Source organism: Triticum urartu, chromosome 2A, assembly GCF_056163025.1.
Source record: "Triticum urartu cultivar PI428250 chromosome 2A, HENAU_Tu73, whole genome shotgun sequence".
NCBI classification, from domain to species: domain Eukaryota; kingdom Viridiplantae; phylum Streptophyta; class Magnoliopsida; order Poales; family Poaceae; genus Triticum; species Triticum urartu.
The window spans coordinates 530,528,379-530,554,882 of record NC_141874.1 but is presented as its reverse complement, the minus strand read 5'-3'; the positions used below and the strand labels follow the sequence as shown (position 1 = coordinate 530,554,882).

Here is a 26,504-nt window from a genome sequence, read left to right as displayed (position 1 = left end):
CACACCCGCCGGTGGTCGTTACTCCTGGCGGGATCTAGACTGGCCCCACAGGTCAATACTAGTCTTTTCTGCGCACTTTGTCCTCACTCGTGCGCACTCGGGAGCAACTTCCCGGCCGGCCACCCATCCTGACACTACTCCAAGCTGAGCACGCTTAACTTTGAAGCTCTGTCCAAATGGGCTCCCGAAAAAGAAGGAATTCCTTATTGATATGAGTAATCTATCATCCCTAATAAGCCAGGCCATCACAGAGAGCGAAGAACAAAAGGAGGAAGAGCGGATTGATAACCTATGCCCACCTTCTAATGAGAGTAACTCTTCAACTCATACATTGTTTAATTTCCCTTCGTGCTTACCGAAGGATGAATGCTATGATAATTGCTATGATCCCATTGATTCTTTTGAAATATCCCTTTTTGATGATGCTTGCTATGATTGTGATCAAGATGCCAATATGAATTATCCTTATGTAGATGAACTTGCTATAGTTAAACATGAAATTGTTGCTATTGCACCCACACATGATAGTCCTATTGTCTTTTTGAATTCCCCAAACTACACTATATCGGAGATGTTTGTGCTTATTAAGGATTATATTGATAGGTTGCCTTTTACTACTACACATGATGATTTTGATGAGTATAATATGCATGTGCTTGCTGATCCTACTTGCAATTATTATGAGAGAGGAACTATATCTCCACCTCTCTATGTTTCGCACACGATAAAATTGCAAGAAACTGTTTATACTATGCATTGGCCTTTACTATGTGTTCATGAATTGTTATTTTATGACATGCCGATGCACAGGAAGAGAGTTAGACTTCGTCATTACATGATATATGTTGCTTTGTGCTCACTACTAAATTACAAATCATTGCTAATTAAAATTGGCTTTGATATACCTTGGGATCCGGGTGGATTCACTACTTGAGCACTATATGCCTAGCTTAATGGCTTTAAAGAAAGCGCTGCCAGGGAGACAACCCGAAAGTTTTAGAGAGTCATTTGTCATTTGTTTCTGTTGAGTGCTTTAATATATAGTTTAAAAACAACAAAAATAAAGAGGGGAACCCAAAACTTTTTCAAAAAAGAAAGTGAAAATGAGAGAGACAAGCATTGTTGAAGTGAGAGCTAGCCTTAAACTTTGTTCATGCTCACGAAAACTTTGTGAATCTTTATTACAAAAATTTTTCAATAAAAATAATTATCCCCTGTACAATTCCATTGTATTATCTTTCCCTAATACTAAAGCAGCTACTGCTTCTGGTGGTTCGTCATCCACTTTTACAGAAAACACCCTGACTTTACTGATAATCGACCCGCAATCCTATTGTCCAGTCAGCAAAGGGAACCAAACGAATTTCCTCTAGAGGAGAAGGGAATGGAACAAATTTCTTCTGAGGAGAAAGGAAAGGAACAAAATTTCCTCTGTAATGGGCAAGAGGAAGCAAAGAAAAGGAAACGGAATGAGGAGGAATAAACTCCCAAGTGAGAAAGGAGAGAAGAAAAAGGAACGGAAGAAACCCAACCCATCGATCTCCCTAAGATAGAGTGGTCGTAGTTGCCTTGGCGAGAGGAAGAGAGGGGGGCCACCGGCCCAAGAGCTGCGGTCAGGAACGAGGACGAGTCCAGTAGCTACAAGGAGATGACCGTGTCGCTCCTGACCGGCACGGGGCAGTTCAACATCAGCGACCTCGTGTCGGCGCTGTCGTGGCTAGACCTGCAGGGAGTGCAGGCCAAGCTGCGCCGGGTGCACCGCCAGTTCGACGTGCTCATCACAAAGCTGCTGGTGGAGCACCCGGCAATGGCCGAGGAGCACGCCTGGGAGGAGGGCCGGCTGGACTTCGTGGACAGGCTCCGGTTGGTGGCCTGGAGCAGGCCGGGGCGAGGCGGTCAACTGGAGCCGCGAGCAGAGGCGAAGCGAGGGTGAGCGGCGCGTGATTGGCCGGACCTATGGGGGGGACATGCCGCTGGTGGCGGAGGCTGTGTGCGGGGCCGTCCGAATCGGGTCGGAGAAGAGGCTGCTGGCCGGATCCGGAGCGGCCCGACGACTGGGGCGGGATGGCCAGATCAGACCCACGACAGAGGAGCTTCCATGGCGTCTCTGGGTTCCTTGTCGATAAAGGGTACTGCCCTGGCTCTGGTCAGCCACCACGGTCGCGCGCACTCCAGGAGAGTGAAGTGCACCATCGGCGCAACACATGTAGAAGAGGAGGAGGAGCAGCAATGGGTGATACTTTGATAGTGGCTGGAGAAGAGGAGGAGCAGCGTTGAGTGAGAAGGAGGAGTGGCGATGTGGATAAGGCACGCAGATCGGCAGATGCATGAGAAGGAGTGGCGCTGGCCGGTCGGTGCTTTTTTTCTTTAATGAAACCAAATGGAATTGGTCTTGTACCGGCTAGAAGGATGCATGCGTGCGATTTTTTTTTCAAAACTATGACGTATTTTATAGCAAATTCGGAAACTATAGCAAAGAGTAGAGAAAAATCAAAAGTAGCACCCCATCGGCCACGTGTGGATCGAAAAGGGTGTTTTCGGCCTCCCTTTAGAGGAAATGGACTTTTCGGCCTTGCCTTGGCCGAAAAGGTGCGTACCTGGACCGAAAAGACCTTTTTGGTCAGGAGTAGGCTGAAAAGTTCTTTTTGGTCAGGAGTAGGCCAAAAAGTCCTTTTTGGTCAGCAGTAGACCGAAAAGTCCCTTGGGCCCACTTTTTCACGTTAATGGTTGACCGAAGTTGCATGGCTCCACTCTTCGGCTTACGTTAGACCGAAGTGATTTTTTTATTTTGGTATATAAATATTGTGCAACCATTGTCCATCTTAGACACTGAAATATATATTTTCGCGTAACCCTTTCCCCTTAATATTTTTCCGTCAACTCTTTTTCGCCATCCGTTTCCCGCCAACCACTTCCCGCCATATGTTCCTGCCACCCGTTTCCCGCCATATATTTCCGCCAACCCTTTCCCGCCATACCATAGTATACCATTAAATAAATTCTTCATATTAAAAAAATGGGATAAAAGCGCAAGCGATGGAGTCAAAAACCTGACCTCACGCTGGGTATATGTGTTACAAGCCAAATAGGATAGCATCTGGCTAATGTACAACAACTGATCCCTTTCTTTATAAAAAGTCAACATTTTCAAAAAAGGTGAACAATTTTACTTTAGCAATTTAAAATAGAAATTTCCGAAATATGAACAAACTTTTAAAACGTGAAAAATTATTGAACACATGAACACAATTTTATTCCAAACATTTATTGATTTTTTAAGTGATGAACAATTTATAAATATACACTGAGCATTTTTGTAGTATAAGCTGAAAATTTTCCGAAGACACATTGAATATTTTTGTGATATACGGTTAATGTTTTTCTGAATTGTTAAGACATTTAAAAAAAGTGAAAAGATTTTGAGAAACATGATTTTTTTAAATATGAAGAATTTATTTAATGGTATACTGTGGTATGGCGGGAAAGGGTTGGTGGAAGCATATGGCGAGAAGGGGTTGGCGGGAAACAGGTGGCAGGAACATATGACGGGAAGGGGTTGGCGGGAAACGGGTGGCGGGAAAGAGTTGGCGGGAAAATATTGAGGGGAAAGGGTTGCGCAAAAATATATTTTTTCAATGTCTAAAATGGGCAATGGTTGCATAGTATTTATATACCCAATTTTTTAAAAAAAAATCGCTTCGGCCTAACGTAAGCCGAAGAGTGGAGCCATGCTACTTCGGTCAACCATTAACGTGAAAAGGTGGGCCCAAGGGACTTTTCGGCCTACTCCTGACCAAAAAGGTCTTTTTGGCCCAGGTACGCAACTTTTCGGCCGAGGCAAGGCCGAAAAGTCCATTTTGGCCAAAGGGAGGCCGAAAACATCCTTTTTGGCCCACGCGTGGCCGACAGAGTGCTAGTTTTGATTTTTCCCCACTCTTTGCTATAGTTTTCGAATTTGCTATGAAATGCGTCATAGTTTTGAAAAAAAAATCCATGCGTGCTAGCATCAATTACAAATTTTTATTTTCCGGAAGAGCAAAGATTATTACTTGCAGTTGTTTGTTGTTACATTATATATACGCCCTTCTTTCAAAGTAAGTGTCATAATTTTAGTACAACTTTGTATTATAGTTAATACAAAGTTAAGACATTTATTTTAGGGAGGAGAAGGTATAATAATTATAGGTCAGTAAATATTAGAAAGAAATTTTTCTTTAGAGAGAAGATATTTGAAGCTTACCGATGCTTGCTGTCCATGAAGATATTCCTCAAATCAGGATGCCATGGGTGAGATAGGGTGGAGTGGCGGAGGGATGAAGAATAGAGAGAGTGCGACAACGATGCATCTTGCTCACGTCCTGTTTCGCCCAGCACGGCAGCTGGGAGGGAGAGGACTACCCTCCATTGTACCATCTATCCTGCAGTTCTACATACCCTAATTCTGATCCCCATCAAGGCCCGACGATAATGTTCAGGGAAGTGGTCTTGTTGGCGTGAAGAGTTGCTCCTATCGACGTATCAACAAAGAGCGGCAAGCATTTTAAATACTTCACTTTCCGGCCATCATATTTTTGAAGTGGGAAAGTATAAATATGAATTAATGTTAAAAGGGATTGTGAGATATAGGAATTAATATATGATCTATTTGAAATTGTTACATGATGCACAATTGCTTTCGCATTGAAGGAGTAGCTGATAATCTACTGGATTTTCAAAATATTTTTACACGGGGTTGTTAAATAACAACAACTTATTACACATAACTCAATTTCTTTAGAGAGAGTTGAAGAAGTGGGATATATTGGTAGAGAGAAAAGATTACGAGTTTTTGGAATACAATAAGATCTTCATAAAGTGGATCCTTACGAGTCTTACAACCGATTAATTGGAAAATCTTATTATTCACCATGACAGGTACACTCTCGAATATCACATGAATACTCAGATTTATTTTATACCTGTTGCAACGAACGGGCATTTTTGCTATCAACTTTTTTTGGTAAAAAAAAGGCTTCGTACGTCGTCCCTGTTCGTTCGTTTGCTTTTTTTGACAAGTCGATCTATTCGTTCGCACTCGCCTGGGTCGAGTTAGCTTCTGGCTCACCACAAAAAATGTCTGGCCCGTCAACAACCAGAGCGCAGGGCACAATTTTAATGGGCCGGTCCATTCACTGGCACATTACGAGCCAAAAATTCCAGAAAAAACTGATCCATCAGGAATCGACCTAACAACACCTTGATGGACACACAATGATGGTTACCACTTGGGCTACTTCCTATAAGCAATTAATACACAGCACGAACATTTATAAACCAAATGCAGCGGCAGATTAAAAAAACGAAAATTTTCAACAATTTGTTGGAAAATTGGAAAAACAAATTCTAAAAATTGCAAACAGTGTTTCAAATTGTGATAAAGTTTTGAAATTCTAAAAAAATATTGAAAACATCAATTTCTTTTTTGAAAAAGTGATCAAAAATCAATTGCTTTTCTGAGAAAGTGATTAAACATGAAAAAGTGAATGAAATTGGAAAAAACACTGAACAACTTTTAAAACGTGAACAAGTTTTGAAAATGTGAACAAAATTTCAGAAACCTTGGAAACATGGACAAGAAATTTCAAAGAAATTGTGAACAAATTTCAATTCCGAAACAAATTTTTTCAATTATGAATATTTTTAGAAAAAATCGAATCTAATGTACCGTGAACATTTGCTTTGAACAATGAGCATTTTTATACACTAAGACATTTTTTTATACAAAGTGAACATGTTTTAAAATGTACGATGCACATTTTTTATACAAATTAAAAAACTAATGTATTATGAACGTTTCTGAAACGTGATTTTTTTAAAAAAATATTTTTTTTTTTGAAAATGAACAAAAAATAGGATTCCAAATTTTTATGAATGTTTAGCAAATTTTGATAATTTTGGATTTATGAAAAAAATCAGGAAAAAGAAATGTAAAAAATAAACAAATAAGCAGAAAAAGAAAAAAAAGAAGAAAAGAAAAAAATTGAAAAGAAAATCAGAAAAAGCAGTAAAAGAATAAACAGGAGAAAAGCGGTTGAAGGAACCTTCTAGGAGGTTCCAAAACCGGTTGCTCCTTGAAGTGGGCTGGCGTGTGTGGTGTCGTCGCTCGCAGCGCTTCAGCGAAGCCGCAGCTCCGTGAGCATGCCGGCATCAAATAGGACCCCGCCAAATGAGTGTCTTCGTGTTTATCTCAGTAATCAACTAGGCCTCCGAATAGATTTTCAAAACTATAAAAAAATAAAGTGGGCGAGCGAACTCCTTTGCACAAATCCAAGTTGCATATAGGATTTAAACATTCCTAATTCCCATACTACTCAGAGAAAGGGATAAGGTACGCGTCCTACGGAGGCAGCGAACATGGATTTGTGGCTTAGTGAGTATGTGTTTCCCCCGACTCACCCGGCTTTTTTAGGAGTCCATCAGAGGGATCAATTTGTTGCTAGCTGCATACCTATTTCTTATTACCCCTAAAGAAACCTAGGTCCTTTATCATACGATAGAGTCGACCATACATAAATGTTGCTTCCACATCCACACAGTGAGTTAGGTTGCTGCTCGCATGTTAGTAACTCGTTATGATTGTTAATCTTTTTATTGATCCAAACTTTGGAGCGACAATGATTGATTGCAGGATGTGAAGGAACGAAGGGACCAAGGGGTCTTTGGTGGCACGGAGGTTGGCCCAGCTATTTTAGATCAAGGAGGATCCGAAGCAACAAGTACATGTGGAGATGGAGGCTCGAGAGCGGGATAGGATGGAGAGGAGATGCAAGTGGCGGAGGTGGAGGTGAAGGTGAAGGTGGGAGTGTATGGAACCTTTGGATGGTTTCAAGAGTAGGAGGAAGAGAGGCCGTGGGAGGAAGAAAAATGGGAGAGGGGGAGCAAGGTAATGAGGATGTTTTACCCCCATTATTCTAACCCACATCATTCGATTTTATCACCACCACCACTGACTCCATCTATCTATCCACGTGTCTAATCTTTCTTGTGACCATGTTAAGCATATGTTTCTCCCATTACACCCCTGGGCATTTAGTGCTTCTTGTGATATGTCACATAAATTACCCCCAAAGTTGCAAAATATTACCCATCGATGCCACTTATAAGTGTCAACAAATGTTTCACACAATGGAATCCCCCGCCTGGGCCAGCCCACATAGCTCCTATAATTCGCTCTGCGCGTTGGGAGAAGACACAGCCCGCCCGTTTGAACCGGCCCATGTGTGGGCGGCGTGTTTTCAAATTTTATTTTTTTATTTTTATTTTCTTTTTTCTTTTTTTCACCTTTAAATAATTTGGTACTTCAAAAAAAGTTCCACAAAATTTAGAATTTTAAAATAAAATTTGCCATAACTCATAAAATGTTTGTGGCTTCAAAAAATGTTCTCAATTTTAAAAATAAATGTTTGGGAAATCAAAAAATATTCATCATGTTTTAAAAAAAGTCCGTGTACTAAAAAATATTAATGAAATTGAACAAAATGTTTGTCAAAATGTTACCGGTGATGCAGCAAAATGTTGTCATGGCCGTTGAAGATTATATTTTTTTCTTCTATTGCAACGCACGGGCCTTTTGCTAGTAAAAATGATGTGCCAAGGTTTGCCTTTAGGATATTTGCAATGCTTGTTGGTCTGTACGGTGCAGGACAGAAACTTTGGCTGTAGTGCGCGATTTTTCATTTTTTACTGGAATGTCAAATGGTTCTGATTCTATTTGCACAGTCTTTCTTTGCAAATTGTTTATTTTTCCTAATTTTTGCAGAATTTTTCAAGTATCATAAGTATGGTGAATGTTCAGATTATTACAGACTGTTCTATTTTAGATAGATTCTGTTTTTGATGCATAGTTTGCTTGTTTTAATGAAACTATCGATTCATATCAGTGGATTAAGCCATGAAAAAGTTATACTACAGTATAGACAATGAAAAAACAAAATATGAATTGGTTTTCAACACTACTTAGAGTAGTGATTTGCTTTATTAACTAACGGATCTTACCGAGTTTTTTGTCGAAGTTTTGTGTGGATGAAGTGTTCGATGATCGAGAAGGTCTCGATGTGAGAAGAAGGAAGAGAGGCAAGAGCTCAAGCTTGGGGATTCCCAAGGCACCCCAAGTAAATATTTAAGGAGAATCAAGCGTCTAAGCTTGGGGATGCCCCGGAAGGCAACCCCTCTTTCTTTGACAAGTATTGGTACGTTTTCAGATTCGTTTCGTTCATGCGATATGTGCAATCCTGGAGCGTCTTTTGCATTTAGTTTTCACTTTTCTTTTATGAACCATGCTGGTATGAGATAGTCCTTGGTTGATTTATAGAATACTCATTGCACTTCACTTAAATATTTTGAGTGTGGCTTTATAGAATGCTTCATGTGCTTCACTTATATTATTTGAAGTTTGGATTGCATGTTTCTCTTCACTTAGAGAACCGCCATTTGTAGAATGCTATTTTTCTTCACTTATATTTGTTAGAGCGTGGGCATATCTTTTGTAGAAAGAATTAAACTCTCTTGCTTCACTTATATCTATTTAGAGAGATGACAGGAATTTGTCACTCACATGGTTAGTCATAAAATCCTACATAAAACTTGTAGATCACTGAATATGATATCTTTGATTCCTTGCAATAGTTTTGCGATATAAAGATGGTGATATTAGATTCATGCTAGTGGGTAGTTGTGGATTTTAGAAATACTTGTGTTGAGGTTTGTGATTCCCGTAGCATGCACGTATGGTGAACCGTTATGTGATGAAGTCGGAGCATGACTTATTTATTGATTGTCTTCCTTATGAGTGGCGGTCGGGGACGAGCGATGGTCTTTTCCTACCAATCTATCCCCCTAGGGGCATGTGTAGTAGTACTTTGCTTTGAGGGCTAATAAACTTTTGCAATAAGTATGTAAGTTCTTTATGACTAATGTTGAGTCCATGGATTATAGGCACTCTCACCCTTCCACCATTGCTAGCCTCTCTAGTACCGCGCAACTTTCGCCGGTACAATAAACCCACCATATACCTTCCTCAAAAACGCCACCATACCTACCTATCATGGCATTTCAGCCATTCCGAGATATATTGCCATGCAACTTCCATCATCATCATATACATGACTTGAGAATTCATTGTCATATTGCTTTGCATGATCGTAAGATAGCTAGCATGTTGTTTTCATGGCTTGTCCGTTTTTTGATGTCATTGCTACGCTAGATCATTGCACATCCCGGTACACCGCCAGAGGCATTCATATAGAGTCATATCTTTGTTCTAGTATCGAGTTGTAATATTGAGTTGTAAGTAAATAAAAGTGTGATGATCATCATTATTAAAGCATTGCCCCAGTGACGAAAGGATGATGGAGACTATGATTCCCCCACAAGTCGGGATGAGACTCGGGACTTTAAAATAAATAAAAGAGGCCAAAGAAGCCCAAATAAAAAAAAGAGGCCAAAGCAGCCCACCAAAAAAAGAAAAAAAGAAAAAAAATCAGAGAAAAAGAGAGAAGGGGCAATGTTACTATCCTTTTACCACACTTGTGCTTCAGAGTAGCACCATGTTCTTCATATAGAGAGTCTCTTGAGTTATCACTTTCATATACTAGTGGGAATTTTCATTATAGAACTTGGCTTGTATATTCCGATGACGGGCTTCCTCAAACGCCCGAGGTCTTCATGAGCAAGCAAGTTGGATGCACACCCACTTAGTTTTAGTTTGAGCTTTCACACACTTATAGCTCTAGTGCATCCGTTGCATGGCAATTCCTACTCACTCACATTGATATCTATTGATGGGCATCTCCATAGCCCGTTGATACGCCTAGTTGATGTGAGACTATCTTCTCCTTTTTGTCTTCTCCACACAACCTTCACCATCATATTCTATTCCACCCATAGTGCTATATCCATGGCTCACACTCATGTATTGTGTGAAAGTTGAAAAGGTTTGAGAACGTCAGAAGTATGAAACAATTGCTGGCTTGTCATCGGGGTTGTGCATGATTTGAATATTTTGTGTGGTGAAGAAGGAGCATAGCCAGACTATATGATTTTGCAGGGATAACTTTCTTTGGCCATCTTATTTTGAAAAGACATGATTGCTTTATTAGTAGGCTTGAAGTATTATTATTTTTTATGTCAAATGATAGATTATTGCATTGAATCACTCGTATCTTAATATTCATTCCATGATTAGATACATGATCATGATTATGCTAGGTAGCATTCCACATCAAAAATTATCTTTTTTATCATTTACCTACTCGAGGACGAGCAGGAATTAAGCTTGGGGATGCTGATACGTCTCCGTCGTATCTATTATTTTTGATTGTTCCATGCCAATATTCTACAACTTTCATATACTTTTGGCAACTTTTTATACTATTTTTGGGACTAACATATTGATCCAGTGCCAGTTCCTGTTTGTTGCATGTTTTTTGTTTCGCAGAAAATACATATCAAACGGAGTCCAAACTGGATAAAAACTAACGGAGATATTTTTTGGAATATATATGGTTTTTGGGAAGAAAAATCCACGCGAGACGGTGCCCGAGGTAGGCACGAGGCAGGGGGGTGCGCTCCACCCCCCTGGGCGCGCCCCTGACCCTCGTGGCCACCCCGTAAGGCGGTTGATGCCCTTCTTTCGCCGCAAGAAAGCTAATATACGGATAGAGATTTTGTTAAATTTTTAGCCCAATCGGAGTTACGGATGTCCAGGAATATAAGAAATGGTGAAAGGGTAGAATCTGAGAACGCTGAAATAGAGAGAGACAGAGAGACAGATCCAATCTAAGAGGGGCTCTCGCCCCTCCCATGCCATGGAAACCAAGGACCAGAGGGGAAACCCTTCTCCCATCTAGGGAGGAGGTCATGGAAGAATAAGAAGGAGGGGGTCTCTCACCCCCTCGCTTCCGGTGGCACCGGAGTGCCACCGTGGGCCATCATCATCATCGCAATCTTCACCAACAACTTCACCGCCATCATCACCAACTCCTCCCTCTCTATGCAGCGGTGTAACCTCTTTCCTACCCGCTGTAATCTCTACTTAAACATGGTGCTCAATGCTATATATTATTTCCCAATGATGTATGGCTATCCTATGATGTTTGAGTAGATCCGTTTTGTCCTATGGGTTATTTGATGATCGTGATTGGTTTTAGTTGCATGTTTTATTATTGGTGCTGTCCTATGGTGATCTCCGTGTCGCGCAAGCGTGAGGGATCCCCGCTATAGGGTGTTGCAACCCGAGTAAGTAGGTTGCTTGCGTATGGGATAAAGAGGACTTGATACTTTAATGCTATGGTTGGGTTTTACCTTAATGATATTTAGTAGTTGCGGATGCTTGCTAGAGTTCCAATCATAAGTGCATATGATCCAAGTAGAGAACGTATATTGGCTTATGCCTCTCCCTCAAATAAAATTTCAATAATGATTACCGGTCCAGTTATCGATTGCCTAGGGACAAATAACTTTCTCGTAACAACAAGCTCTCTACTAAAACTAACTTAGTTGTGTCTTTATCTAAACAGCCCCTACTTTTTATTTAATTGTTCTTTATTATCTTACAAACCTAACCAAAAACACCTACAAAGTACTTCTAGTTTCATACTTGTTCTAGGTAAAGCGAACGTCAAGCATGCATAGAGTTGTATCGGTGGTCGATAGAACTTGAGGGAATATTTGTTCTACCTTTAGCTCCTTGTTGGGTTCGACACTCTTACTTATCAAAAACTGTTGCGATCCCCTATACTTGTGGGTTATTAGACATCTTCCCGGTCTTCGGGCCCTGCTTCTTCAACACGAGGAAGCGCACCCAGAGGTCGATCGAGGGCTCGACCCCGAGGAACCCCTTGCACAGGGTAACGAAGCCGGAGAGCTGCAAGATGGTGTTCGCGCCAAGATGATGGGGCTGGAGCCCGAAGAACTCCAGGAAGGTGCGTAAGAAGGGGCTCCTAGGGAGGCCGAACCCGCGCTTGAAGTGCGGGTCGAAGACCACGTGCTCCGTCCCCTCCGGCCGCGGCTCCTGCTCGCCTTCGGCAGGCGCACGACGACCTACGTTTCCCTCGGCAAGCGCCTGGTGGTGTTGGGTTCTCCGGTAGGGTGCATCGACTGCAAATTAAAATTTTCCTACGCGCAGAACAACCAAGAACATGCTATGGGAGATGGATCACAGTTCGTTACCACTAGACGCGCAGTGCCGTGCAGTGGAAGAAGAGTTGGGGCAGCGCGTCTCCTCGTCGTCCGATCTCCCTTGAACAGCCGGTCGTCGGTTCCCACGTACAGGTTCGCTAGAGCGGCGTAATTGCACCGCCTCTAGCGCTATCTGTGCGTGTAGTAGGAACGCCGTTCGACAGACTGCTAGGTCCGATCACACAACCGGCGTTGAGTGGAGGTGTCTATTTGCAACACATGCAAACCCTAGTGACAGCACTGAAGCGATCAATCGCATGAGTGTGCCACACCTCCACTTTATATAGGCGTCCATCATGGGCTCAACACTTGGGCCTCGCATGGACTCTAAAGCTCATAAGTCTACTCGGCCACAATCCGAATACTGCTCAGATCACATCCGACCAGTGTCCTCGGATCCGACCTAGTAGGTTCCTTCCCTTAAGCGCGCGACCCCTTAGGTTCAAGCCGGCTTGGTCGCAGTTCGGATCACCTCCAAACTACATGGTTGGTAGTGGCCCCTAGCAAGGCATGCCGAACTCCAAGCAAACTATGAAGATGGTTAGGTGAACCTGTACATCATACTTCCATTCCTTTTGCCACACGATATATGTTGTCGGGCTCAAGGCGAGTATGTCATCCTTGTGCTAGCCCAACCTCTTTCTCATTCTAGTGATGCCGACCACAAACCAGACTATCCCATAATCCTTGTCGCATGGCCATGCTTATCCTGGTCGGATCACACAAGGGGCTCAAAAAGATACGGCGGCAGCTGTGGCCACGGCAGCAACATGGTAGGGCGACTACGAGCTCGGGCACGGCGGGGATCGAAGCTAGCAGCCATATCCATTGATGGAGAGAGAGGAAAGGGGGCACAGGAGCTCACAGAGAATACGATGAGGTGGTCAGCAAGCTCGGGGACGTCCTCGTTGCTGCGAATCGAGCAGCGGCGATCGCCGACCATGGCGACAAAGATGGCGGTACGGTGGTGGCGTGGCTTCGGGGCACCCGGCATCGCGCGCGTCGGCGTAGAGCTTCACGGATCCAAGGCAGAACTTTTGGGCTAGCTGGATGGGCGCGGGGATGCTGCTGGCCGCGGTGGTGTTCGTCGGCGCACTCCAGCTCGTTCGGGTGGCCGCGAAGGGGGCACAAGGGAGAGGGAAGAAGCACCGGGAGAGTGGGAGAGAGGTCGGGGGCTGCGTGGCGACGCATGGAGGCGTCCAGGGCATCGGGGACGCAGGCAGCCAGGCAGGAGGTTGCTCGGGCGCGTGTGCGAGCGCGGCGAGCACGCGCTCTGCCTACGGGCCTAGGGAGGAAGACGACAGGGGAGGTGGAGGTGGGCTGGGCCATTACAGCGCCAGGACAGGTGGGCTGCACAGTAGGTAGGTCCAGGTAACTTTCTCTCCCTTCTCTTTCTATTTAATTTTCTGTTTTTCTATTTTTGCCTTTGTTTTTGATTTAGCAAAAATGTCAAACCACTTTGTAAAATGCTCAAAATATGTGTGGGCACTTGGGAAATTATTTCCCATAGCCCTCAAATGCTTTCAAGATTATTTGGACATTTAAAAATATTTATAGAATTTAATTGTCCAAAATTCAAATACTTATGAATTAACTCCAAAATCCAGAAATGTCCCAGAAATGTGTGCATCATTTTTGGGAGAAGTTTTCACCCATTCCAAAATTGATGAACTTTTCTGAAGGCCATTTTGGGTAGACTGAAAAGATTTACTTTGACCCTAGTTCTATTTCATTTGCTGCTAGGGTTTATCAGTCCCCATTTCAACTTTCAGCTAAAGTTAGACATGATGCAACAGATAGTGCTAGCTTAGTACAAGGTAAAGCTAGGGATGTGACAACTCACCCCCACTAAACAAGAATCTCGTCCTGAGATTCTAGACGTGAGGTAAGAATACAGAGGGAACACAAAGCTAACACGATCTTCTTGATCCAAACCCCCTTCTCGAAGATGTTGATTCATTCCTTCAAATTGATCTTCATGTCCTTGCTTTCGAGATCTTCATCCAACTATGATGATGGAAGATAGGAAACTTGACATAATTCGGTCTTCATGAAGATCAAGCGATACACGATCAACTCATGGAATGAGACAAAAGAACGTCTCTTCAGCCGAGACACAAGACACACATCAGGGGTGAAAGGAAACAGATGGCGTTGTCTCAACTCGGTAGGAAACAATTCCACGCTCGATCATGACGTAGTGAGGAGTTAACTGCCATGATTCCGCAACGGGGCACCTTAGGGAAGGTGACTCATAGAATTATTCTCTTAATTGGCAAAAAGAATTAATTTTGATATAGAGATCATTGAAACTCCCTATACCAGGCTAGGGCAATTCACAACCGACCGTTTGAAGAAGTCTGAAAGGATGGCATACTCAGACTAGAATGGATGATGTGGATTACTTTGTTGAAGACAATGCAATGGATGATTTTTGCTTATCATCAAAAATGGATGGGACCCATGGTAGAACCACTTTTGAAGATGATCCTGAACAAGAATTACTAAGAAGGCAACCAACAGTAAAATGGCACAAAGACGGGCGCAAGCTAGGCACAAAATGCAAATGCAAGGAATGTTCCAACCATCATATCTGCCCGAGATTCAGATCTAGTTAGTAACAGGATACTTCAGACTCAACATGTGTGCACAAGAAAGTTTGCAACACATATCAATGAGATGACGTTGCGAGATTCTCGGGAGATGAACTACGGAAGCAAGCTCCAAAATATGAGCTGGTTCTGCTACACACCTGTGAACGCGCTGTCCATGACAAGCATGACCACATAGTAGTCTTACAACAAAACACTACCGATTTCTGGTTGGGAACCATCGTTGAGGATATCGGAGTCTTGTGCATGATCTAGAATTAACACAACAGACTCCTTTTCCTTGAGCAAATCAATTAGTGGTTTGGTGTGCTAGGGAATACATATGGAGTGGAAGTAATTAATCTACGAAACCATAGAATACATTCACACATGCATAACTAACTTGGGATGATACCAGAGGAAACAAAAACAATCTTTCTTGAACTCACTGCGGCAACTTGCACCAAATGCACATGAATTTGAGGAAGTCACTTCTTCCATCCAAGCTTAAGCTTCATGAACGGAACACGACGTTGCTTACAAAGTTTCCAACACTAGGTTGATGTTCAACATGAATCATGGAGGAGACAAAATGCTGCCGATGGGCTCAACAGCAACTCATCAGAATTTCCCATATCACTGGAATTCCACCATTATGTGAACAATGTTATAGTATTGGTCGGACCAAAAGATGTAATGGTGTATGCTCGAGCAACAACCACGAGTAAGACACCATTACGAATATCGTTGGTTCTAACTTGATTTGACGATAGCCCACACTCAAATCAAGGTTTGGACAAGACGATAGATTCAACAAACAATCACGAGGAACAATCGATGAAGATATCATCTCTCTTCAACACACACACACACAAGGATATCCCTTAGAAATGAAAAGTCGGACAAGCTTTCATCTTCCGACTCTCCAAGTTGTTGTTCAGCTTAACCAACCAGTTTAAGGTATCCAACCCAGATTCTTGGAGAAGGGGTGGTTACAAGAAACCAACTTGATAACGAGCTCAACATAACAGTTAGGGGACAACATGGCGATACTTCCGAGAAGATAGCCAGAAAATTACGAACCACCGAAATGTTATTAAGCTCGGGAGCAGTCTTGCTTTCGAGGCAAGATGATGTGATCAAAAGAGCAAGGGATTGACACAATCCTAACTCATTGATCGAAGAGTGCACCAGAAATAAGGACTAGGTAGCATGATCAATCTTAGGATGATGATTCAATAACCAGCATGCTAAGAGTGAGAGTATTGTCCATTAACTACCAAGAAACACGGTTGCTAGGAGTATTGAGTTCACACATCATGGTTCACTTGTCGGCATTCCGGTTGCGATAAAACGGGACCGAGGAATGAAAAATGATGGCAAGAAGTATCATTACATCAAGAATTCATGAGAGATGGTGCAATTCTCATGACAATCCTGACATAAATTGGGTAATACTCCGAGGTAGAACAGACCAAAAGCTGGAGTGGCATTTTGATCTGCAGAATACAACTACTTTGACCACTCCAAGAAATGGATGAGGTGCTGGAGTTTGTTTCTCCTAGTCATTCCAGAATAGAATGGCTTGACGGACCACAAGAATAATAGGAATCGATAACATGAATGCACAACTAGTCCCGACTATCAATTGATAGATAGAGGTTAGTAAAGAGAGACAACTCAAAGGAACACATGGTTTTCTGAGTTGCGGATGCATAGATTTAGTATGTCAAACAAGTTCAACACATTTCTTCCAGATAATCCATGCAAAAAGGTAGGACTGGCAGATTCACAATGCAGAATGGAGAACTCATCAAGAGCACTCTTATTGTGATATTTTTGTTCAAAAGAACTTCTGCCAAGAATGGTTCATGGTATTCGGAAGAATGGTATACCACGGACCTCGAGGACTATCGCAAAGGTTACTAATATCGTAAAGGAACTAGCAAACACTACCAACATGGATGCTTAGGTTGAATCTCGGGTTTAAGAACCCAGGAATGAAATGCCTACTAATTAAATGGCATCACGGGATGCTTTCGAGAATGACGGCCAGAATCATCACACTGAGAACACGAAACATGGCTAGATTACTAGGTGACTCCCTAAGACACCTAGGGTCATACTAATAGCTCCAACATATATACCGAGGAAATGAAGTACCTCCACACATAAGTTAGTGTGGTTAATCTGGCCCAAAGGGACATCGGGAACGGAAAGAAGGGGTTTGCAAATGCATCAGACTATTTAGAAACCTAGGATGACTCGGACAGCATAATGGTTGTAAATGCTCAAAAAGATTTGAGACATCCTGCAAAATGGTGGCATAACCACGTAGCATCACAATATCAAGGTTCTGAAGCCAGCTATGAACACATGGAAGTAGTAGGAGCTGAACTGAGGCTTGAAACCAACAATCCTATAAGTCTACGGATTAGTAACACATGATCCTAATAGCAAGATGAGAAGCCTAGTTCTTAACCGCCGTAGAAGAGAAGAGGTTGACTCAGATCAGAAGGGCATAAGGTAAAGGAGTAAAAAGAGCCTGACGTTCCCTTCCACAATCAATTCCCTTATATAACTAAAGCATTTCTAGACTGAGCTTCGACCAGTTTGGCTTGGTAATCCTACAGGCAGTCAGGCTCTGATACCAAAGCTGTCAGGACTCTGATCCTATGCCACACCGATCTAGCATGTAACACCTCATATCACTTTGCAGCCTCACGCACGGTATTCTGACGGGTGTCGCCTTACCAGGCCCGTGACCATTTGCGCCTTTTAGCTCACGTATATGATAGTGTCGCTAGCATCCATATGACAAAGAACCCGGGCTGACATGGCTAGTCGTGGACCCAAAGTGGTGCTAACTTACAGGGACAGGCATACATGACACAACAACGAACGTGTCGATCAACAATGAATGAATCCCATGTCGTAGCAAGCTACCAGGACTTAAAGGATCACCACGTGACATTTCCCCGAAGGGACAGACACAGGAACGAAGAAGGACACATGCCGGCCAGCCTAAGTGTTCCAGAGTAGTAGCAAGCTACCATGGCTTAGTGGAAGCACTAGGAGACATTTCCTGGTAAGAGAGGCTACCAAGGATAAACAACTAGATAGTCAGATCCCACACATACCAAGCATTTCAATAACATACACACAATATGCTCGATATGTGCAAATACAACATGGCAACACAACATGACTCTACAACTCAAGTATTTATTCATAAGATTCCGAAGAGTCAGATATTACAAACATGGGTCTCATGACCCAGTATTCAAGTCACACAAGCAATAGCACAAGCGGAAGCTCATCTTGTCTGAGTACAGACAACTACAAAGGAAAAAGGCTGAGAAGCCTGACTTACTACAAGACCCTGCCAAGGGCACAAGTGAAGGAAATATGCCTTAGAGGCAATAATAAAGTTATTATTTATTTCCTTATATCATGACAAATGTTTATTATTCATGCTAGAGTTGTATTAACCGGAAACATGATACATGTGTGAATACATAGACAAACAGAGTGTCACTAGTATGCCTCTACTTGACTAGCTCGTTGATAAAAGATGGTTATGTTTCCTAGAAATAGACATGAGTTGTCATTTGATTAACGGGATCACATCATTAGGAGAATGATGTGATTGACTTGACCCATTCCATTAGCTTAGCACAATGATCGTTTAGATTGTTTCTACTGCTTTCTTCATGACTTATACATGTTCCTATGACTATGAGATTATGCAACTCCCGTTTACCGGAGGAACACTTTGTGTGCTACCAAAAGTCACAACGTAACAGGGTGATTATAAAGGTGCTCTGCAGGTGTCTCCGAAGGTACTTGTTGAGTTGGCGTATTTCGAGATTAGGATTTGTCACTCCGATCGTCGGAGAGGTATCTCTGGGCCCACTCGGTAATGCACATCACTATAAGCCTTGCAAGCATTGTAACTAATGAGTTAGTTGCGGGTTGATGTATTACGGAACGAGTTAAGAGACTTGCCGGTAACGAGACTGAACTAGGTATTGAGATACCGACGATCGAATCTCGGGCAAGTAACATACCGATGACAAAGGAACAACGTATGTTGTTATGCGGTTTGACCGATAAAGATCTTTGTAGAATATGTGGGAGCCAATATGAGCATCCAGGTTCCGCTATTGGTTATTGATCGGAGACGTGGCTCGGTCATGTCTACATAGTTCTCGAACCCGTAGGGTCCGCACGCTTAAAGTTCGGTGATGATCGGTATTATGAGTTTTTGTGTTTTTATGTACCGAAGGTAGTTCGGAGTCCCGGATATGACCATGGACATGACGAGGAGTCTCGAAATGGTCGAGACATAAAGATCGATATATTGGACGACTATGTTCGGACTCCAGAAAGGTTCCGAAAGGTTTCAGACATATACCGGAGTACCGGGGGGTTACCGGAACCTGCCGGGGGGCTTAATGGGCCTACATGGGCCTTAGTGGAAATAGAGGGCAGCAAGGGGAGTGTGGGGCTCTCCCCCCACCCCAAGGCCCAAACCGAATTGGTTTAGGGCAAGGGGGTCGGCCCCTTCTTTCCATCTCCTCCTCTCCCTTTCCTTCCCCTTTCCTACTAGGACTAGGAAAGAGGGGCAAACCTACTTGGAGTAGGATTGCCTCCCCTTGGGCGTGCCTCTCCCCTTGGCCGGCCCTCTCCTCCTCCCCTCCTTTATATACGGGGGTAGGGGGCACCCCAAAGACACACCAATTGATCATTGCTCTCTTAGCCGTGTGCGGTGCCCCCTCCACCATAATCCACCTCGATGATATGGTAGCGGTGCTTAGGCGAAGCCCTGCATCGGTAGCATCATCATCACCGTCACCACGCTGTCATGCTGATGAAACTCTCCTCTGAAGCTTTGCTGGATTGGAGCTCGCGGGACGTCATCGAGTTGAACGTGTGCAGAACTCGGAGGTGCTATGCGTTCGGTACTTGGATCGGTCAGATCATGAAGACGTACGACTACATCAACTGCATTGTGCTAACGCTTCCGCATTCAGTCTATGAGGGTACGTAGACACACCCTCCCCTCTTGTTTGTATGCATCACCCTGATCCTATGTGTGCGTAGGATTTTTTTTTGAAATTACTACATTCCCCAACAGTGGCATCCGAGCCAGGGTATTTCATAGATGTTATATGCACGAGTAGAACACAAGTGAGTTGTGGGCGATACAAGTCATACTGCTTACCAGCATGTCATACTTTGGTTCGGCGGTATTGTTGGATGAAGCGGCCCGGACCGACATTACGCGTACGCTTACACGAGACCGGTTCTACCGACGTGCTTTGCACACAGGTGGCTGGAGGGTGTCAGTTTCTCCAACTTTAGTTGAACCAAGTGTGGCTACGCCCGGTCCTTGCGAAGGTTAAAACATCACTAACTTGACGAACTATCATTGTGGTTTTGATGCATAGGTAAGAACGGTTCTTGCTCAGCCCGTAGCAGCCACGTAAAACTTGCAACAACAAAGTAGAGGACGTCTAACTTGTTTTTGCAGGGCATGTTGTGATGTGATATGGTCAACACATGATAAGATATAAGTTATTGTATAAGATGATCATGTTTTGTTGAAGTTATCGGCAACTGGCAGAAGCCTTATGGTTGTCTCTTTATTGCATAAGATGCAAGTGCCAAATAATTGCTTTACTTTATCGCTATGCGATAGCAATAGTTGCAAGAGCAATAGTTGGTGAGACGATCATGTGATGACATGTTGATAGAGATCAAGATGATGGAGATCATGGTGTCATGCCAGTAACAATGAAGATCATGACAATACTCTGGAGATGGAGATCCAAAGCACAAGATGATGATGGCCATATCATGTGACATATATTTTGATTGCATGTGATGTTTATCCTTTATGCATCTTATTCTGCTTTGTTTGACGGTAACATTATAAGATGATCTCTCACTAAATTTCAAGGTAAAAGTGTTCTCCCTGAGTATGCACCATTGCCAAAGTTCATAGTGCTGAGACACCATGTGATGATCGGGTGTGATAAGCTCAATGTTCATCTACAACGGGTGTAAGACAGTTTTACACATGCAGAATACTCGGGTTAAACTTGACGAGCCTAGCATATACAAATATGGCCTAACACTGAGTCCGAAAGGTCGAGCGTGAATCATATAGTAGATATGATCAACATAGTGATGTTCACCATTGAAAACTACTCCAATTCACGTGAGGATCGGTTATGGTTTAGTTGATTTGGATCACGTGATCACTTAGATGATTAGAGGGATGTCTATCTAAGTGGGATTTCTTAAGTAATATTATTAATTGAACTTAAATTTATCATGAACTTAGTCCTGATAGTATTTGCATATCTATGTTGTAGATCAATAGCTCGCACATAGCTTCCCCATTTATTTTCGATAAGTTTCTAGAGAAAAATAAATAGAAAGATGTTAGTAGCATTGATGCGGATTGGATCCGTGATCTGAGGATTATCCTCATTGCTGCACAGAAGAATTATGTCCTTGATGCACCGCTAGGTGATGGACCTATTGCAGGAGCATATGCAAACGTTATGAACGTTTGGCAAAACTCGGTATGATGACTACTTGATTGTTTAGTGCACCATGCTTTACGGCTTAGAACCGGGACTTCAAAAATGTTTTGAACGCCACAGAGCATATAAGATGTTCCAAGAGTTGAAATTAGTATTTCAGACTCATGCCCACGTCAAAAGGTATGAGACCTTTGACAAGTACTTTGCCTACAAAATGGAGGAGAATAGCTCAGCTAGTGAGCATGTTCTCAGAATGTCTGAGTGCTACAATCACTTGAATCAAGTGGGAGTTAATCTTCGAGATAATATAGTGATTGATAGAATTCTCTAGTCACTATCACCAAGTTACTGGAACTTCGTGATGAACTATAATATGCAAGGGATAACGGAAATGATTCCCAAGCTCTTCGTGATGCTGAAATCGACGAAGGTAGAAATCAAGAAAAGCATCAAGTGTTGATGGTTCACAAGACCACTAATTTCAAGAAAAGGGCAAAGGGAAGAAGGGGAACTTCAAAAAGAACGGCAAGCAAGTTGCTGCTCAAGTGAAGAAGCCCAAGTCTAGACCCTAAGCCTGAGACTAAGTGCTTCTACTGCAAAGGGACTGGTCACTGCAAGCAGAACTGCCCCAAGTATTTGGCGGATAAGAAGGATGGCAAAGTGAACAAAGGTATATTTGATATACATGTTATTGATGTGTACTTTACTAGTGTTTATAGCAACCCCTCAGTATTTGATACTAGTGCAGTTGCTAAGATTAGTAACTCGAAACGGGAGTTGCGGAATGAACAGAGACTAGTTAAGGGTGAAGTGACGATGTGTGTTCGAAATGGTTCCAAAATTGATATGATCATCATCGCACACTACCTATACTTTCGGGATTAGTGTTGAACATAAATAAATGTTATTTTGTGTTTGCGTTAAGCATGAATATGATTTGATCATGTTTATTGCTATACGGTTATTCATTAAAGTCAGAGAATAATTGTTGTTCTGTCTGCATGAATAAAACCTTCAATGGTCATAGACCCAAGGTGAATGGTTTATTGAATCTCGACCATTGTGATACACATATTCATAATATTGAAGCCAAAAGATGCAAAGTTAATAATGATAGTGCAACTTATTTGTGGCACTTCCATTTAGGTCATATTGGTGTAAAGCGCATGAAGAAAATCCATGCAGATGGGTTTTTGGAATCACTTGATTATGAATCACTTGATGCTTGCAAGCCATGCCTCATGGGCAAGATGACTAAGACTCTGTTCTCCGGAACAATGGAGCGAGCAACTGACTTATTGGAAATAATACATACTGATGTATGTGGTCCGATGAGTGCTAAGGCTCGTGGCGAGTATCGTTATTTTCTGACCTTCACGGATGATTTGAGCAGATATGGGTATATCTACTTGATGAAACATAAGTCTGAAACATTTGAAAAGTTCAAAGAATTTCAGAGTGAAGTGGAAAATCATCGTAACAAGAAAAGAAAGTTTCTACGATCTGATCGTGGAGAAGAAAATTTTAGTTACGAGTTTGTTCTTCATTTGAAATAATGTGAAATAGTTTCGCAACTCATGCCACCTGGAACACCACAGCGTAATGGTGTGTCCAAACGTCATAACCGTACTTTATTAGATATGGTTGGATCTATGATATCTCTTACCGATTTATCACTATCATGTTGGGGTTATGCATTAGAGACAGCTGCATTCACGTTAAATAGGGCACCATCTAAATCCATTGACACGACACCATATGAACTGTGGTTTGGGTACAAACCTAAGTTGTCGTTTCTTAAAGTTTGGGGTTGCGATGCTTATGTGAAAAAGTTTCAACCTGATAAGCTCGAACCCAAATCGGAGAAATGTGTCTTCATAGAATACCCAAAGGAAACTATTGGGTACACCTTCTATCACAGATCCAAAGGCAAGATCTTTGTTGCTAAAAGTGGATCCTTTCTAGAGGAGTTTCTCTTGAAAGAAGTGAGTGGGAGGAATGTAGAACTTGATGAGGTAATTGTACCTTCTCCCGAATTCCAAAGTAGTTCATCACATAAATCAGTTCCGGTGATCTCTACACCAATTATTAAGGAAGTTAATGATGATGATCATGAAACTTCAGATCAAGTTACTACCGAACCTCATAGGACAAACAGAGTATGGTCCGCACCAGAGTGGTACGGTAATCCTTTCTGGAAGTAATGTTACTAGACCATGACGAACCTACGAACTATGAGGAAGCGATAATGAGCCCAGATTCCTTGAAATGGCTTGAGGCCATGAAATCTGAGATGGGATCCATGTATGAGAACAAAGTATGGACTTTGATTGACTTGCCCGACGATTGGTGAGTCATTAAGAATAAATGGATTTTCAAGAGGAAGACAGACGCTGATAGTAGTGTTACCATCTACAAAGCTCGAATTGTCGCAAAATGTTTTCGACAAGTTCAAGGTGTTGACTACGATGAGATTTTCTCACTCGTATCGATGCTTAAAAGTCTGTCCGAATCATGTTAGCAGTTGCCGCATTTTATGAAATCTGGCAAATGGATGTCAAAACTGTATTCCTTAATGGATTTCTTAAAGAAGAGTTGTGTATGATGCAACCAGAAGGTTTTGTCAATCCTAAAAGGTGCTAACAAAGTGAGCAAGCTCCAGCGATCCATCTATGGACTGGTGTAAGCATCTCAGAGCTGGAATTTATGCTTTGATAAAGTGATCAAAGCATATGGTTTTATACAGACTTGCAGTGAAGCCTGTATTTACAAGAAAGTGAGTGGGAGCACTACATCATTTCTGATAAGTATATGTGAATGACATATTGTTGATTGGAAATAATGTCGAATTTTCTAGGAAGCATAAAGGAGTGTTTGAAAAGAGTTTTTTTCAAACAAAGACCTCGATGAAGCTGCTTACACATTGAGTATCAAGATCTATACAGATAGATCAAGACACTTCATAAGTTTTTTCAATGAGTACATACCTTGACAAGATTTTGAAGTAGTTCAAAATGGAAGAGTCAAAGAAGGAGTTCTTGCCTGTGTTGCAAGGTGTGAAGTTGAGTAAAGACTCAAAACCCGACCACAGCAGAAAATACAAAGAGAATGAAAAGTCATTCCCTATGCCTCAGTCATAGGTTCTATAAAGTATGCTATGTTGTTTACTCGTCCTATTGTATACCTTAGCATGATTCTGGCAAGGGAGTACAATAATGATCTAGGAGTAGATCACTGGACAGCGGTCAAAATTATCCTTAGAGGACTAAGGAAAAATTTCTCGGTTATGGAGGTGATAAAAGAGTTCGTCGTAAAGAGTTACGTCGATGCAAGCTTTTTACATCGATCGAGATGACTCTAAGTCTCGATCTGGATACATATTGGAAGTGGGAGCAATTAGCTAGAGTAGCTCCATGCAGAGCATTGTAGACATAGAAATTTGTGAAATACATACGGATTTGAATGTTGCAGACCCATAGACTAAACTTCTCTCATAAGCAAAACATGATCACTCTTTGGGTGTTAATCACATAGCGATGTGAACTAGATTATTGACTCTAGTAAACCCTTTGGGTATTAGTCACGTGGAGATGTGAACTAATCACATAAATATGTGAACTAGATTATTGACTCTAGTGCAAGTGGGAGACTGGAGGAAATATGCCCTAGATGCAATAATAAAGTTATTATTTATTTCCTTATATCATGATAAATGTTTATTATTCATGCTAGAATTGTATTAACCGGAAACATGATACATGTGTGAATACATAGACAAACAGAGTGTCACTAGTATGCCTCTACTTGACTAGCTCGTTGATCAAAGATGGTTATGTTTCCTAGCCATAGACATGACTTGTCATTTGATTAACGGGATCACATCATTAGGAGAATGATGTGATTGACTTGACCCATTCCATTAGCTTAGCACAATGATCATTTAGTTTGTTGCTACTGCTTTCTTCATGACTTATACATGTTCCTATGACTATGAGATTATGCAACTCCCGTTTACCAGAGGAACACTTTGTGTGCTACCAAACGTCACAACGTAACAGGGTGATTATAAAGGTGCTCTACAGGTGTCTTCGAAGGTACTTGTTGAGTTGGCGTATTTCGAGATTAGGATTTGTCACTCCGATCGTCAGAGAGGTATCTCTGGGCCCACTCGCTAATGCACATCACTATAAGCTTTGCAAGCATTGTAACTAATGAGTTAGTTCCGGGATGATGTATTACGGAACGAGTAAAGAGACTTGTCAGTAACGAGATTGAACTAGCTATTGAGATACCGACAATCGAATCTCGGGCAAGTAACATACCGATGACAAAGGGAACAACGTATGTTGTTATGCTGTTTGACCGATAAAGATCTTCATAGAATATGTGGGAAACAATATGAGCATCCAGGTTCCGCTATTGGTTATTGACTGGAGACGTGTCTCGGTCATGTCTACATAGTTCTCGAACCCGTAGGGTTCGCACGCTTAAAGTTCGGTGACGATCGGTATTATGAGTTTTTGTGTTTTGATGTAACGAAGGTAGTTCAGAGTCCCGGATATGATCGTGGACATGACGAGGAGTCTCTAAATGGCCGAGACGTAAAGATCGATATATTGGATGACTATGTTCGGACACCGGAAAGGTTCCGGAAGGTTTCAGACATATACCGCAGTACCGGGGGGTTACCCGAACCCCCCGGGGGGCTTGATGAGCCTACATGGGCCTTAGTGGAAATAGAGGGCAGCAAGGGGAGTGTGGGGCACGCGCCCCAAGGCCCAAACCAAATTGGTTTAGGGCAAGGGGGCCGGCCCCCTCTTTCCTTCTCCTCCTCTCCCTTTCCTTCCCATCTCCTACTAGGACTAGGAAAGAGGGGGCAAACCTACTTGGAGTAGGATTGCACCCCTTGGGTGCGCCTCTCCCCTTGGCCGGCCCTCTCCTCCTCCCCTCCTTTATATAGGGGGGTAGGGGGGCACCCCAAAGACACACCAATTGATCATTGATATCTTAGCCGTGTGCGGTGCCCCCCTCCACCATAATCCACCTCGATCATATCGTAGCGGTGCTTAGGCGAAGCCCTGCATCGGTTGCATCATCATCACCAGCACCACGCCGCCGTGCTAACGAAACTCTCCTATGA

General features: G+C 42.5%; 1 protein-coding gene across 1 annotated transcript; it reads left to right on the top strand.

Annotated features, from left to right (window-relative positions):
- Positions 1 to 1,648: 1,648 nt before the first annotated feature.
- LOC125536954 (flavonoid 3',5'-hydroxylase-like) lies at positions 1,649 to 1,933 on the top strand. The gene has a single exon (XM_087539928.1). It carries the CDS (start codon positions 1,649 to 1,651, stop codon positions 1,931 to 1,933), a length of 285 nt encoding a protein of 94 aa, XP_087396054.1.
- Positions 1,934 to 26,504: the final 24,571 nt, after the last annotated feature.

What these genes read in the sequence shown, in the direction of transcription:
- LOC125536954 (XM_087539928.1), top strand. Translation starts at nt 1,649, where the DNA reads ATGACCGTGTCGCTCCTGACCGGCACGGGGCAGTTCAACATCAGCGAC.